The sequence below is a fragment of the Ambystoma mexicanum genome, chromosome 8 (assembly GCF_040938575.1).
Source record: "Ambystoma mexicanum isolate Mex_15411 chromosome 8, UKY_AmexF1_1, whole genome shotgun sequence".
NCBI classification, from domain to species: Eukaryota; Metazoa; Chordata; class Amphibia; order Caudata; family Ambystomatidae; genus Ambystoma; species Ambystoma mexicanum.
The window spans coordinates 648,184,123-648,197,728 of NC_090929.1; the positions used below are offsets into that span (position 1 = coordinate 648,184,123).

Consider the following 13,606-nt stretch of genomic DNA (forward strand, 5'->3'; position numbering starts at 1 on the left):
AAGGGAGCAGACTCCCATTGCAAATAAACTGGAGTCAGAAGGAGCATATATAACTTTAGGAATACAGGTGAAGACAAGGAAGCCAGGGAGAAGGTGGTGAGAGACTAAGCGCAGACGAGAGGGACGAGGCGTTTTAAAGATGCCAGTAAATAAAAAGCCACAGCAGCTCAGGAAAAGGCTAGGAGTTAAGAAGTTAATACAGGAGGAAGGATTGTGCTTGCATCTCTAGGTTGACTAAAAGGACTCTTGACAGTGCAGTCAAATGGAAAGGTGTACAGACCCATGAATATTGATTTGTATCACCTTTGTCTATTAAAGCATGGTGAGGCAATGAAGGGTGGGGGTGTTCGCAAAATTTAAAATAAACATTTCACATACACATTTTGAAAAACAGTGGCAAACCAATCCATGTCCTCAACAGGGATTTTGCGCAAAATCGAAGAATTTTCCTAAAAAAAAGTGCCAAAAAACAGTGACACTGTGCTGTTGTCCCTCAAACAGTTACATTGTTTTCTTCTTCTAAACGTTTAAAGTCTTTATAACTTAATGGCATTAAACCACAAAAAATAAAATAAAATAGAAAATAAGGCAAGAAACTTAGTATCCTGAACTTTGAACTAATTTGGGGGATGTCCTAGTCCTTTAATTAGAAAGGACAGGAACATGGTGGCACTACTGTGCTGCATGACGTTTCTGCAAGTCTATGTTCTTGCAGCAGTCCACACCAGAAGCCAAAATTGGCAGAATGGCTATCTTTTCAACAGATTGGCCTAACTGATCCACCATACAATAGATCTAAATGTCAGCCACCTCCTCACTAGTATGCAGCAGGAATCTGCATGTTTCCTGGAAATTCACACCTTTCGCAGAACTCGACGCACAAAGAACACTACCCCCAGGAACACCAAAAAACCCTATCTCCATATGTTTTTCTCATCACTACCTACTGTTAACTGTGAAATACAAATAACTGATGCTGGATTGCAAGAGACATCCACAGACCATTTGGAATGACGTATATGCATACCACAGGCATGTTTATACTATTGCACACCCAGTACAGCACAGTCTCCGATCCATGCTATACAAGAGCCAACATAACATGTACTCATGCACATGGTCATGTGTCACTTCAAACAATGTTTAGCAGTGTTATGGGGTGCTATGTTGTACTGTGACCCAGTGTGAGATGTGTCCCTATTGTGTTTTTAAAAACAAACCTTGTACCCTAACCGACACCTGCCGAGACACTGAACCGCTTAAACTTTTTTTGTTGTTAATAGTTAATCAAGTTTACGTCCTTGTCCTTCACACTACATGTTGACCAACACCCCAAAGGCTAACCATGCAGCTCGCGATCTCTCCGGCAGCTTAATGGCATCATGCATCCAGACAGCCTGGCGATTTAACACGTCAACACAAATAGCAAAGCATTTTTCTTGAATCAGAGTTGAATCACTGACACTTAGCAAAAACAGCCATGCACGCCCACTATTATCAAGTCACCATACCACTCGCTCTCTTACTTAACTCAAAGACCCAATAATTCATGAAAATATCAGACGACAAATGTAGATCTTGTAGCACATGTGAAGATAGCCACAGGTAATGTCGATATCAAACACAACGGAGAGCAGTGGCTCTGCATGGACCACTGTATACCCCACTCAACCATATTGGTGGAATCAGAAAAAGGTCAGAAGCCGTAAGGGTCAGCATCCTATGGTGCACATCAATGACGGCGTTCCACACAAGGGCCTACCTAAAGCGGGAGACTGGTCTGTAAAGCTCCCAATCACCTGCTGTAAAATCTTCTGTCTCTAAAGCTCTACCACCATTGAAAGGTTATCCCTAGTCAAATGTACAGCAGAAATATGATAAAAATTGAAAATTTGAAGGGGATGGTAGCTTTGAGCAAAACGGCAGCAGGTCAAGGGGATAGCAAGGCTTCAAAAATGTATGTTGCATGCCAGAGACATTTTTTCAAATATGTTAAGACATATAGCCCCCTCCTCCCACGCACTACAAGCAGCACCTTTGCGGACAAACTCTGGCTGCTGTCCACCCAAAGGGCCTAGTCATTAACTGGTAGTGTGTCTGGTCTAGCACAAAGGACAAGCATCTTATGCACTGGGATATGGATATGATCCTCCAAGGACCCCAACAAACGCTCTTCCTCTATGGCGGTGTCAGGTATCTGGGCGATTGGGACCACTTTGAATTTTTGCTTTCAGAAAGCTTTGCCCAGACAGTAATAGGATGGGCCTTGCTCTGATGCTACCCTTTAATTTCCTGGAGACTAAGTATCGCCCGAAATACCATGCATAACCCCCACCTTAAAGAGACAAGTACCTTTACAAATAGGTTGAAGCAATTGGACACCAAAGGCATTTAGCCCTCATAAAAAACCTTAAGTAAAAGGTTTTTTAAAAAAAATACAGCTTCATTGGCCATAAGTTGGGTAACCTCACCACGGTTGTGGGTGTCGCGGTGGGGATGAGGGAGAGGGGATGTTTGTCCAGAAGAGGTAACAGGGGTGAATTGAAAAGGGACGCTCTGCAGAAACTGAAGTTAATGGCCAGGGGAGAGTATCTGCAAAAAAGGGTTGTTCCACTTCTCCCACTTCAGTTTTCGACAGTGGACAAATTGAAATGTTTCGGTGCAGGTATGGAAGAGGTATAGTAGGTAGGCTCTTCCACTCACTGAGCCCTTGCCTCTGGAAGTTTCAAAGTACCGGCAAACATGAAGTTGGTCTTTACTAGAATGGAGTTCTGGCTCTATGCTGCCGACCTGCAAAGCGGTAAGGGCAAAAGGAGTTCACGTTCCGATAGAAATAGGCAAAAGGGGAGGGGTTTTAATTAACTTTCTCAGATCCCGGAAACTTCCTGCTTGGAGTGAAAAAGTATACCGTAGCTAGTTACTGGGAACCAAGATGATATTCTCCCTTACTTGCGGACTCTGCAGTGGTACGAAAGTCAAACTACCTACAGTAAATACTCGAGTTTGGAAAGACTAGAACATCCGTGGGTTCCATGTGTTAAAATCGCAGCAAAAAGGCTGTGGTTTTGCTGCTGCAATCCATGTAAAGGATGCAGGGGTCATCCCCGCAACCCCAAGACCCATTACATCATTTAAGGGGGGCAGGGAACACCCCCCTGCTCCCCTTACATGGTATAATGGTTTACACCTTTAACGGGTCAAACCACAGCATTTTTCTGCTATTATTTTGTACTGCTGACATTTCTGCCATGATTTTATCACTGCGTACCCATCTGTGGCCATATTGCGGCTTAGTGGACTTCTGCAGATTCTGACACTAGCGAGACTCACTTCTCCATGGGCGTAGATTCTGAAACCAGAGTGGACGCATGCCTCTGCCAACAGCCGAACCAAGGGAAAAAGTAATGTGCTCCTACTGGAGCCAGATTGAATAACAATGGGGATACACTAAAGGCTGGCAAGATGACACCTTTGCTGAAGAGGTGGGCTTACATCGAAGGTATGAGGTTAAATAATTGAGCATTGATTGTACTTACTTTTAAAGAAGATAACTGAAAACACTACTCCCAATCCAAGGCCAGCACCTGTAAAGAAAGGAAAGACTGGTCACAAAACAGCTACAAACATTTTGCTTACCTTTCATGAGCAGAAACTATAACGTTACTATTTGTACAAAGCTACATTTCAACAAGCCCCCGATCAGTATTAATAGACCATTCCAGAAATCCTTGAACATTTGGTATCTCCCAACTAGTCACTAGTGGCGGCATGGAATTTAAAGTCTGACCAAACGATGGCATAGTGGTTAAAGGCTTAATTTTCTTGTGAATAAACCCATCCATCTCTAACTGGAGGTGGTTTCCCTACCTCAGACTAAAATCTCAGGCAGCCCGGAAGTCTAGTCCAAATCAAATGTTCACCGTCCTAGTCCAAACTCCTAGTCTATCCTCCAGTTGGGGCTAGAAGAATAACTCCCTTCTCCTGGCATACTCACCAGGGCTTCTCAACGGAGTCTTTGCTTGCCGGGTTCTCCTGTCAGATTCAGAACAAAGTCCTTCTTTGCGGTTTCGTTTAAATAGCTGGGACTGCCCCAGCGTATGTCAGTTCGATGGTCGAGCAGTATTCCTACTCGATTGTAACATGCTAGAGTTCTTCTTCCCTGTACTCATTACAGCGAGATGGTCTGACAATTTACAATAAAACATGGTTTCAAACTGTAGCCTAGGACGTTATTACCCTGTGGGGTCGGCATTTTTAAAGGGCACCAGCTGACCAGGTATGGAATCCTATCTTTACACAGATTCTAAAGGAGAATGGATAAATGTGAAAATGTACCAATCTTCAACAATAGGTGTGTGTATTTGCAGTTGCAATGCTCCCTTTGCTGGCAGGCAGTGGCAACATTCAGAAACCATCACTAACAGTTTTCTGAAAAGTGACAATAGCAATCAGAAATGTTGGTTGGGACTAGATGTTTCAAAGATCCCATAAATACTTTCTTCCTAGCATCTCCAGTTCAGTTTAGATTTTTTTTTTTTTTAAGTAGGAATGCGTTATGTATCCATAGTATTTTACAGTGGTCCCCATGGGATACCAGATAGGCATTATTGAAAATATGGCTCTGCCCAATAAGCTTTACAGGAGTGCAAGTAGAATTACACACCATAGTTACAAGAGTAAGGCAGACACTGAGAAATGTTCATAAGCAGATTTGGGAGGTCAACTTTACGCCATGATGGTTATATTTAAAAAGGCTTGGGTGCAATACTTAAGGATTTCAAGAAAAGCCCCTTTGAAAATCAGTGACTCGTCAACTGAAGGATCATGTAGAATTCTTACTGTACAATAATCACAACAAGAAATGCAAACTTCCGTGTGAAATTAAACATTTGTTATGTTTTCATGGGTCAAAAGCAGTAACCATCAGTTGAGTCTGAGCCAGATGGCGTGCAAACAGTCAATTGGTCTCGGATCTATCCCGCCCCTTTGAAATAATCATTGGCTCATACAGCCTTTTCGCGTAAGCAGTGATGCACCTGATGTGTGTTGCAATGGTACAGCGTGACAACTGCTCAACATAGCGGTAACAGCAGAGCTATTTGGATGGATACATAGGGATACCATACATGGCTCTTAACACGAGCCTGTGCCCCCAATTCTGTCTCCAAACATGGTGCGGTTCTGTACATGGCACTTCTTTAGCAGTGCTAAGGTGCCATGCCTCATGTTACCAGAGCACAGGGCTGAAAGATGTTAGACGAGTCACCCTGCGCGACCTACGAAGCGGCAGAGGCCTGCGTTCTCGTAATGGCTACCTCGGAGGTACAGGCCACTCACTTAGCCACCCGGCAACCCCCTTCCCCCACCACAAACACCCGGTGTTCCAGAACTGCGATTTCTGAAACAGAGCACTCGGTACACACATCTTTGCAAAGGATTCTTTTGGGAAGGATACATACAGATGTATTTACTTATGAAGCGGTTCATTTGATCCAGCACATATTTCAGAACTTAAATCTATGTCAGACTTTCCACTGAAATGTTTATCTCTTGCTCAGTGTTTACATCCCCTCATATCCTGAGTCAAATCCATTACAAGCAAATTGTTTAAATGAGAAACCTGGGTGGTGACCTTGGACGCCAGAAGACGATTCCACGGGATCTTGGCAGCGGGTGTTGACCCCCGGAAGCGCCTGCTGAAGTCGGTGACTGTAAAGCGGGTCCGAAGAACTAGGATTGTAGTGCACATGAGGAGAACACGGGTGTCAAAAGGCTCCCAGCAAAAGTCAGGCGAGTTTATAAACACTTGTAAAGGAAAGCTAAGTAGTGTGCTTCCTAACCCAACACTGAGGACTCTCCATGACCTCACAGCCTAATCCCACAAAGCTGAGTTTTCGATCCCATAAGCAGTAGGGGATACTCCTGGGGTCTGAGCCCAGCAAGATCACGACAAAGTAAAGTTGGGACCAGTTCCCACTCTTCCCCACCCTCCTCAAATACGTAATCTGTTGAATTTTGCAGAAAAATATTCAGAGTTTGGTGACAAAATTCTGCAGGTCATATTTGTGGTGGCAGCCAGTCCCATACCCCCACTACTCCATAAAAACCAAAGAATATTTGACACTTTCCAGCGCTCCACTCCAATGCACGATCCCTGTATTGCAGCGGCACTTGGAGGGCCTTGTGCAGGGCAGCGTGGGCGGAGTAGCATGCACCTTCTTCTAATTCCAGATCCATCATTATTCACTGAATGCCCATTGAGACCAATTAGGAGCATGTTAGTGTATATAAACAATCTATTTTACAGAATCTTCACAACGAAGGGCTCAAATTAGTGTAGATGCCCCTTAACCTTGGTACCAATTTGGTCTGGCAAAAGGGTTATGCTGTAACGCGAAATACATATGTCAGAAACACTAGGTTTAGCATTACTTGGATCACTTTACAGCCATCCCTGAGGTAAGCCATATTCCAGTAAACCACTTCAGACTCAGACGGATTATGGCTTAATACCAGCAGTGGAATTCCAAACATGTAACTAGTACCTTTACAATCAAACTACAGTTTCTTAGGATATCACACACTGAAAAATACTTGTTACCATAAGCAAGCCAAAGGATGTAGTAAACAAAAAAATGCAACTAAAAATCACCACTGGTCATGAAAAGGGAGGGGGGTAAAGCCAGGAGTCTGCAGTGTACACAGGACAGGGGAGCCAGCAATTAACTCTACCCATTAAACTGTCCAACCCATCTACATGAGACTATCAAATTGGTGGGTCTTGCTATGTACATAGGGTCCCATAGCCATATCCTACATCTAGGCAGCTTGTGCCCCTTATATTGTGCCATATCTTGCATCCAGACAGACTGTTAGGCTAGCCAAAAAAAAGGTAAAAAAAATAAAACCCACCTGCTAACCCAATTCTAAAACCTCAACTTTCCGCATACACCGATACAGAAACTCACAACCACCACTCTGCACAGCAATCTGCACGTATTTCACCATGTTGCAACAGACTACAGGTACTTCTTGTGCTTGGGATGGATCGGCACATGGAAGTAAGCATCCTTGAGGTCGAGAGACACCAACCAGTCCTGAAGCTGAAGGGCCTGGAGGACTTGAGAGAGAGTAACCATCTTGAACTTGTCCTTCCTGAGGAGTTTGTTCAAACCGCGCAAGTCCATGATGGTTCTCAATCTCCCGTCTTTCTTCGAAATCAACAAGTAAGGGGAATACCATCCCTTGTTCTTCTCCGCTACAGGCAACAGTTCTATGGCGCCTTTCTCCAGCAGGGCTTGAATTTCCTGCGCAAGGAGCGGATCCGGACTCTGCAAAGAGGTTCCCCGGTGGATTGTCGCGAGGCCTGTGCCGAAAGGGAAGACAGTAGCCGTGGGTTATGATCTCCAGAACCCACACATCTGAAGTAATGGCTTGCCACTCTACAAGATGCTGCGCCAGCCTTCCCCCAACAGGCGAACCATGGGACATGGCCTCATGACTGAGTGGGAGCGGCTGCGGCGTTACCTGAGGGCAAAGAGGCAATTGCCTGAGCCGCCTTGGCACCACGGGTACCCTGTCGTCCACCTCTGGTACCCCTGCGTTGGCCTCTTTGACTGCCAGCTCCTCTCGCTTTACTGAAGGACGAGTAATAGCGAAAGGAACCACCCCTCCACTGCTGTCCCCTAGGACGAAAAGGCAGAGGTTGGCGAACTGCAGCGCCCAACGACTTTGCTGCAGCTTTTGAGGTCTGCAACCTCTCAAGGCTCTCGTCAGCCTTGCTGCCAAAAAGGTGTTCACAGTCAAAGGGCATGTTGAGAAGCCGGGACTGCACATCAGGAGCAAACCCCGACTTCCGCAACCAGGCAAACCTGCGTATCACGGTGCTCGCCGCCATGGACCTACTGACGCATTCAGCTAAGTCCAAACCCGACTGAACGGACTCACATGGCATCCTTACCATCCTGGACCATACCAAGGAAACCATCCCGTTCGCCCCCTTCGGGAATATGTTCAGCCGCTAACGCAACACAGTTCCACAGAGTGCGTGAAACGAGACAAGGCACAAATGGAGTTGGCCGCCTGAAGCGCCATACCACCAGAAGAAAACACTTTCTTCGCCCAGCCATCAAAACGTTTGTCGTCCCCATCAGGAGGGATGGTAGGGTACGACGCCTGCTTTGCCGGGGCCGTGGCCACCTGCACCACCAAACTCTCCGGAGTGGGGTGCCTGGTCAAGTAGCAGGGGTCGCTACTGGCTGGACAGTATTTTCGCAACAAGGATCTGCCCACCGCCGGGAGACTCTCCGGAGCAGTCCAAGCCGCCGCCACCCTTCTCTGTAAAGCCATATGGAACGGCAGTACCGGGTCAGATGGGGGACCAACATCAAGGATGTACGTTAGATCATCCTGCACAAACTCCCCTGGGGGAGCAGACCATCCCAAGTACTCAAACCCTAGCCATAAGGCGCCTGTACGAGGAATCGGCATGAGAGCCAGGCTCAGGCCTGCAAAACTCCACCTCCGGAGAGGTGTCCAGTCCACTGGCATCATGCAGTGACTGCCTCAAATCGTCAAACTGACTATGGCCCGAGACAATTTCATCTGGAACCTGACTAGGAACCAGGCCATCAGAATCCTCATCCGCCTCTGAAATATATTCCAGTTGGCGAAAAGAAGGCAACCGAGAGTGTTTGCTCTTAACCAGAGCCTTCCTAGGGGGTTCTCCCGTGCCATGGGGTACCTCCGACACGAAAGGCGTCGAGCGAATCGGCGTCGAGGAAATCGGCGTCGAGGAAATCGGCGTCGAGGAAATCGGCGTCGAGGAAATCGGCGTCGAGGAAATCGGCGTCGAGGAAATCGGCGTCGAGGAAATCGGCGTCGAGGAAATCGGCGTCGAGGAAATCGGCGTCGAGGAAATCGGCGTCGAGGAAATCGGCGTCGAGGAAATCGGCGTCGAGGAAATCGGCGTCGACGTCAGATGCAGCGCCTCCAGCATCGGCGGCGTCGACACAGCCCTCTAAGCCGGAGCCCCGAGCGTGTCCCTCGACGACCTGAGCGTCGACGGCCTCGACGACTTCCTCGGAGCCGGAGCCTCGAGAAAGCCCGTCGACTCCCTCGACCCCTCAGACGTCGATGTCTTCCTCGAAGACCTCACAGGTGCACACGGTCTCGAACGCGTCGAGGACCTGGACCTGGAACGGGTACGTCGAGAACGAGTCTCCTTGTCCGAACGGGACCTCTCCCGTGACTCGTGCCGACCACTCTTGCGAGCGGTGTCTCTCGACCTCTCACGGCCAACCCCACTCGGGGGCGCGGACGGCTTAGTACCCTGCGACTCGAGAATCGCCAGCATTTTCTTCCCGAAGGAAGCCCATTCCTCCGGCGTCGCACGGTTGGTGGGGTAAGCGACGTGCCGGGCAGAGTCCTCCGAAGAGGACCTGGAAGACAACCGGTGTCGGCGCTTCCGAGAATGCCTCGAAGAGGCGGAGGAGTGGCGAGACCGACTCCTAGAAGGAGACCCACGAGACTTCCGACGATGACGCGGAGAGTCACCCCTCGAATCATCCGTCGAAAGCCCCACAGACTTCGACTTCCGGGGCTTGGACACCCGACCTACCGACAACTTCTTACGTTCGCGTAAGGCTTTGGACGTGAGCGACTGGCAGTCGATACAGTCATCCGTGTATTGGGCCTCCCCGAGGCACCAGAGGCAGGCGTAGTGCGAGTCCGTCACCGACATCTTGGACCCACACTCCCCGCACTTCTTGAAGCCCGGACGCGGGGTCGAAGACGAAGTAGAAGACATCTTCACACAAAGGATTTTCACAAAAACGAACAGGTTCGAAGAACCGAGAAGAACATAACTCCAAAGAGTCGAGGCGTTAACCGAGAATCACGAAGCAACACGTTCGCGGAAAAACGGAACTGAGGCTACGGGCGTCGTGCGTCCTACTTATCACCTCGGATGACGTCGGACGAGGTCCTCGACGACGGCGCATCGACGCAGGAAAAAGTTTCCGAAGCATCACAGCTGTGGTGATTACATGTCATAGATATGGAATATGTCGGAGAACCCAATCCCCTCGAATTCTTTTTTTATTTTCATAGTTTCCCCTCTGCCAGAACAAACACGGCAAAATGACCTGCTCTTTGGGAAGGTACCCATTCGAGAATCTGCAGCCACACTTCAGCTCACTGTACCTTTCACAGAAGGGAAATATCCATTTGCATATCAGTCTGTGTCCTGCCCACATGGGCAGTCCAGCACCGAAATGCTATGGCAATTCTCTTCTGAAAAACAGTACCAACAGCAACCAGACACGTGTTTAAGCCTTGCTGCACCCCATCATTGCGGTGGAGCCGAGCATCTCTGGGAACAGTGTGCAAGGAAATTTTGTCACCAGCAGGATATTGAAATATGAATATTCTGACGAGCGCTTAACGATGGTTAGTGCCGGCAAATAGCCCTTAATTGAACCAACCTGGAGTCCCCGATTAGCTAAGGATAGTAGAAAAGAACACTTCAGGTGTGCGGCATAGAAAAGGGTCTACATTCTTGCCCTTGCACCAGCTTCAGAATGTGTTCCAATGACAACAGTACAAGGACGTTGTGGCTGGCCTTCTGGCCGAACACAAAATCTCCATTACGTCATCCGGGAAGGCCCCGATTCTTGCATCTCAGCCTCTTAGAAACCATGCATGATGGAGGAGTGTCTTGACCTCTGGATGGAGAACCCGACCCTGTCGCAAGAGAAGGTCCTCTTAGTGAAATACGTCCATCCGGCAGATAGACCTGTCCAGAAGGTCTGGGTAACACGTCCTGCTGGCCCCAATCCAGGGCAATTAGGGTCATGTGTTCCCCGAACTTTCTCAACCTCCTGATCACGCCAGTACAGGAGTGGAAACTCCCAGTCCACCACAAATGCATCCCCTAGAGCTCCTCTTGGAGGAAATTCCCTGGAGCAGTACAGTTCGCACTTCCGGTTGACAATGGTTGTGAAGAGATCCACTTGAGGGGTTCCCCAAAGGGTGACAATCTCTTTAAGGACTTCCTGAGATAGTTCCCACTCATGGGTGACTCTGCTCTGCCTGCCCAGAGCGGTCGTGTTCTCTCCGGCTAGGTGAACTGCTGATCAAGATATTCCTTCTTGAATTGCCAATTACCAGAGCTGCATTGCCTCTCTGCACAGTATTAGTGACCCCCTAAACCACCTCTTGTTGAGGTAGTACATGGCTACTGTGTTGTCGGTCATTATCAGGACATTCTTTCCCCGTACAGAGGGCAGAAAAGCCTTCCACGCAAGTCAGATTGCCCTCAGCTCCAAAATATTGATGTGTAGTTTGGACTCCGATGGAGACCAACGTCCGCAGATTATCAGATCATTGGAGTGGGCGCCCCACCCAACAAGTGAGGCGTCCATCATTACGGTTATCTCCAGCCATGGTTGCCAAAAAAGTTCTCCCTTCAGAATGCAGTCCTCGCATGCCCACCACAGGCGATCCTGTGTGACCCTGCTTGGAACCTGAAGAAGGTCCGACATGTTTCCTGAGAACTGGGACCATTGTGTCCCGATGGCCCATTGAGAGATCTCATTCTCAGGCGAACCTCTGGCACCAGAAAAATGCAGGAAGCCATGAGGCAGAGCAACCTAAAAAAAACCTACGGCCGGGAGACAGTGGGCACACTGAAATTTAGAGACCATCTGTAGAATGTCTTCAGCCTTCACCTCGGGTGGCACGCTCTTTCCCCAAGGATGTATCCAGTACTGCCCCGATGAATTGGAGCTCCTTGTAATTGAGGGAGAAGCCCAGTCTGAAAAGAGTGGCAGGTTCTTTGAGATGATCGAGAATATATGTTCGGGAGAATGCGCCCTGATCAGCCAATCGTCCAGGTAGGGGTAGACATGAATCATCCTCCCCCTGCTCCCCCTCTCCTGAGACTCGCTGCCACCATGGACATCTGTTTGGTGAAAATCTTTGGGGCGCAGGTCATCCTGAATGGCAGAAATCAGAACTGATCATGAGAACCACCAACGGCAAACTTCAGGTATTCTCTGTGCTCAAGATGGATTGGCACATGAAACAAAGCATCCTGAAGGTCCAATGACACCATCCAATCCTGGAGTTGGAGGGCCTGAAGGAGCCGAGAAAGTGTAACCATCTTGAATTTGTCCTTCCTGAGGAACTTGTTCAAGTATCTCAAATCCAAGATGGGCCTCAGTCCTCTGTCCTTTTTGGAAATTAGGAAATAAGCAGAATGATTCGGAGGAATTTATTACATGCACCAGACAGATTAAACCATATTCAGGCGCAGATTACCACTAACCGCGAGACCATAAGGAAAAGCAGGAGTCTAAGGTGAGAAATTCAATTTACTTAAACGTTTTCAACCTCTTCCTAAAGAGGTCCAGTGTCACACATTCTAATCTCCAGTGGAAGTTTATTCCAGACCTTGGACCCAAAGACAACAAATCTCTCCCCTCTGGAGACACATTTGGTTCGTGAACACAGGTCAAGAGTTTAACTTCCAAACGCCAATTTCTTCTTAGGTGGTATAGCCTGATCTTCTCGGCGAGGTAGTCCGTTCAAGCCCTCTCAGGCATTCTACCTAGACAGGCCATTTTAAATTTAATTCTCTCCTCCACCCTCGACCAGTGGCGGAATCTCTGCACTGATGACACATGGTCCAGTTTCCTGAGCTGTTTTATAACTGACTGCTGCGTTCTAAGCTCTCTGGAGTCTAGCCACTTGTTTTAATGGGATTCCTGCTAGCAAGCTGTTACAGTAATCCAAGTGGGGGTTGATCATTGCCCCACCACTACTGCCCAGTCTTCCATTGGAATCAACGCGAGCACATATTCTAGAGAACGCACCTTTGCCTCCACCAGGAAATCCCTTTACAGGTGAAAATTTTTTTTAAAAAAAGTACTGCAGTTGTTCCACCAAAATCAATTGTGGGAGCTTTATTGCTAACAATTTGTCCTTTGGGCCGATCAGTACAATCTGTGTCTTGGCAGCATTCAACTGTAGATTGTCGGCCATCCACTTATTAAGCTCTTCCATACACAGATTAACTCAGACATCCTCAATGTTCTGGATCTCGATGTAGAACTGCTTATCATCTGCGTATGAATGGAATCGCAGGCCATACACTTCTCAAATATCGTAAAGACTGGGCGAAAGTACAGATTGAAGAACAGGGAGGGGGGGGACAAGGCAGAGCCCTGGGGCACCCCACATTACAGCTCCAACATTTCTGAGATGAAACCATCCAGTATTGCCATCTGAAATCTGTCTAAGGAAAGATTCGAACCATTTTACCACCTGCTCAATGCTTTTCCAACGTGCCAAATACATTGTAACGTAATCCACAAACTGGATCAAATCTTTCCTCGCAGAGATGACCTCAAGGGTGGCCATAGGTAAAAAAGCAGCCGATACCCTTCCAGTCCCGTAAGGCGTCCCATAAGGCTCCTGCCTATCCCTCACCCTTTACAATGCCTACACCAAGTTACTCTTTGCAGCACTGGACGCTATAGGGGTCAGCTACACCAATTTCGCAGATGGCACGCAGATCCTTATCCCCCTAACAGGGATTCATGAG

At 47.9% G+C, this 13,606-nt stretch overlaps 1 protein-coding gene across 2 annotated transcripts in view; it reads right to left on the bottom strand.

Annotated features, from left to right (window-relative positions):
* Nucleotides 1-13,606, bottom strand: part of MICOS10 (mitochondrial contact site and cristae organizing system subunit 10) — a 198,095-nt gene that overhangs the window by 22,832 nt on the left and 161,657 nt on the right. For both annotated transcript variants that reach the window (XM_069610386.1, XM_069610385.1), the window contains one exon: nucleotides 3,537-3,584. In XM_069610386.1, the coding sequence (XP_069466487.1) occupies nucleotides 3,537-3,584 (48 nt within the window). The remainder of the gene's footprint in view (nucleotides 1-3,536; nucleotides 3,585-13,606) is intronic.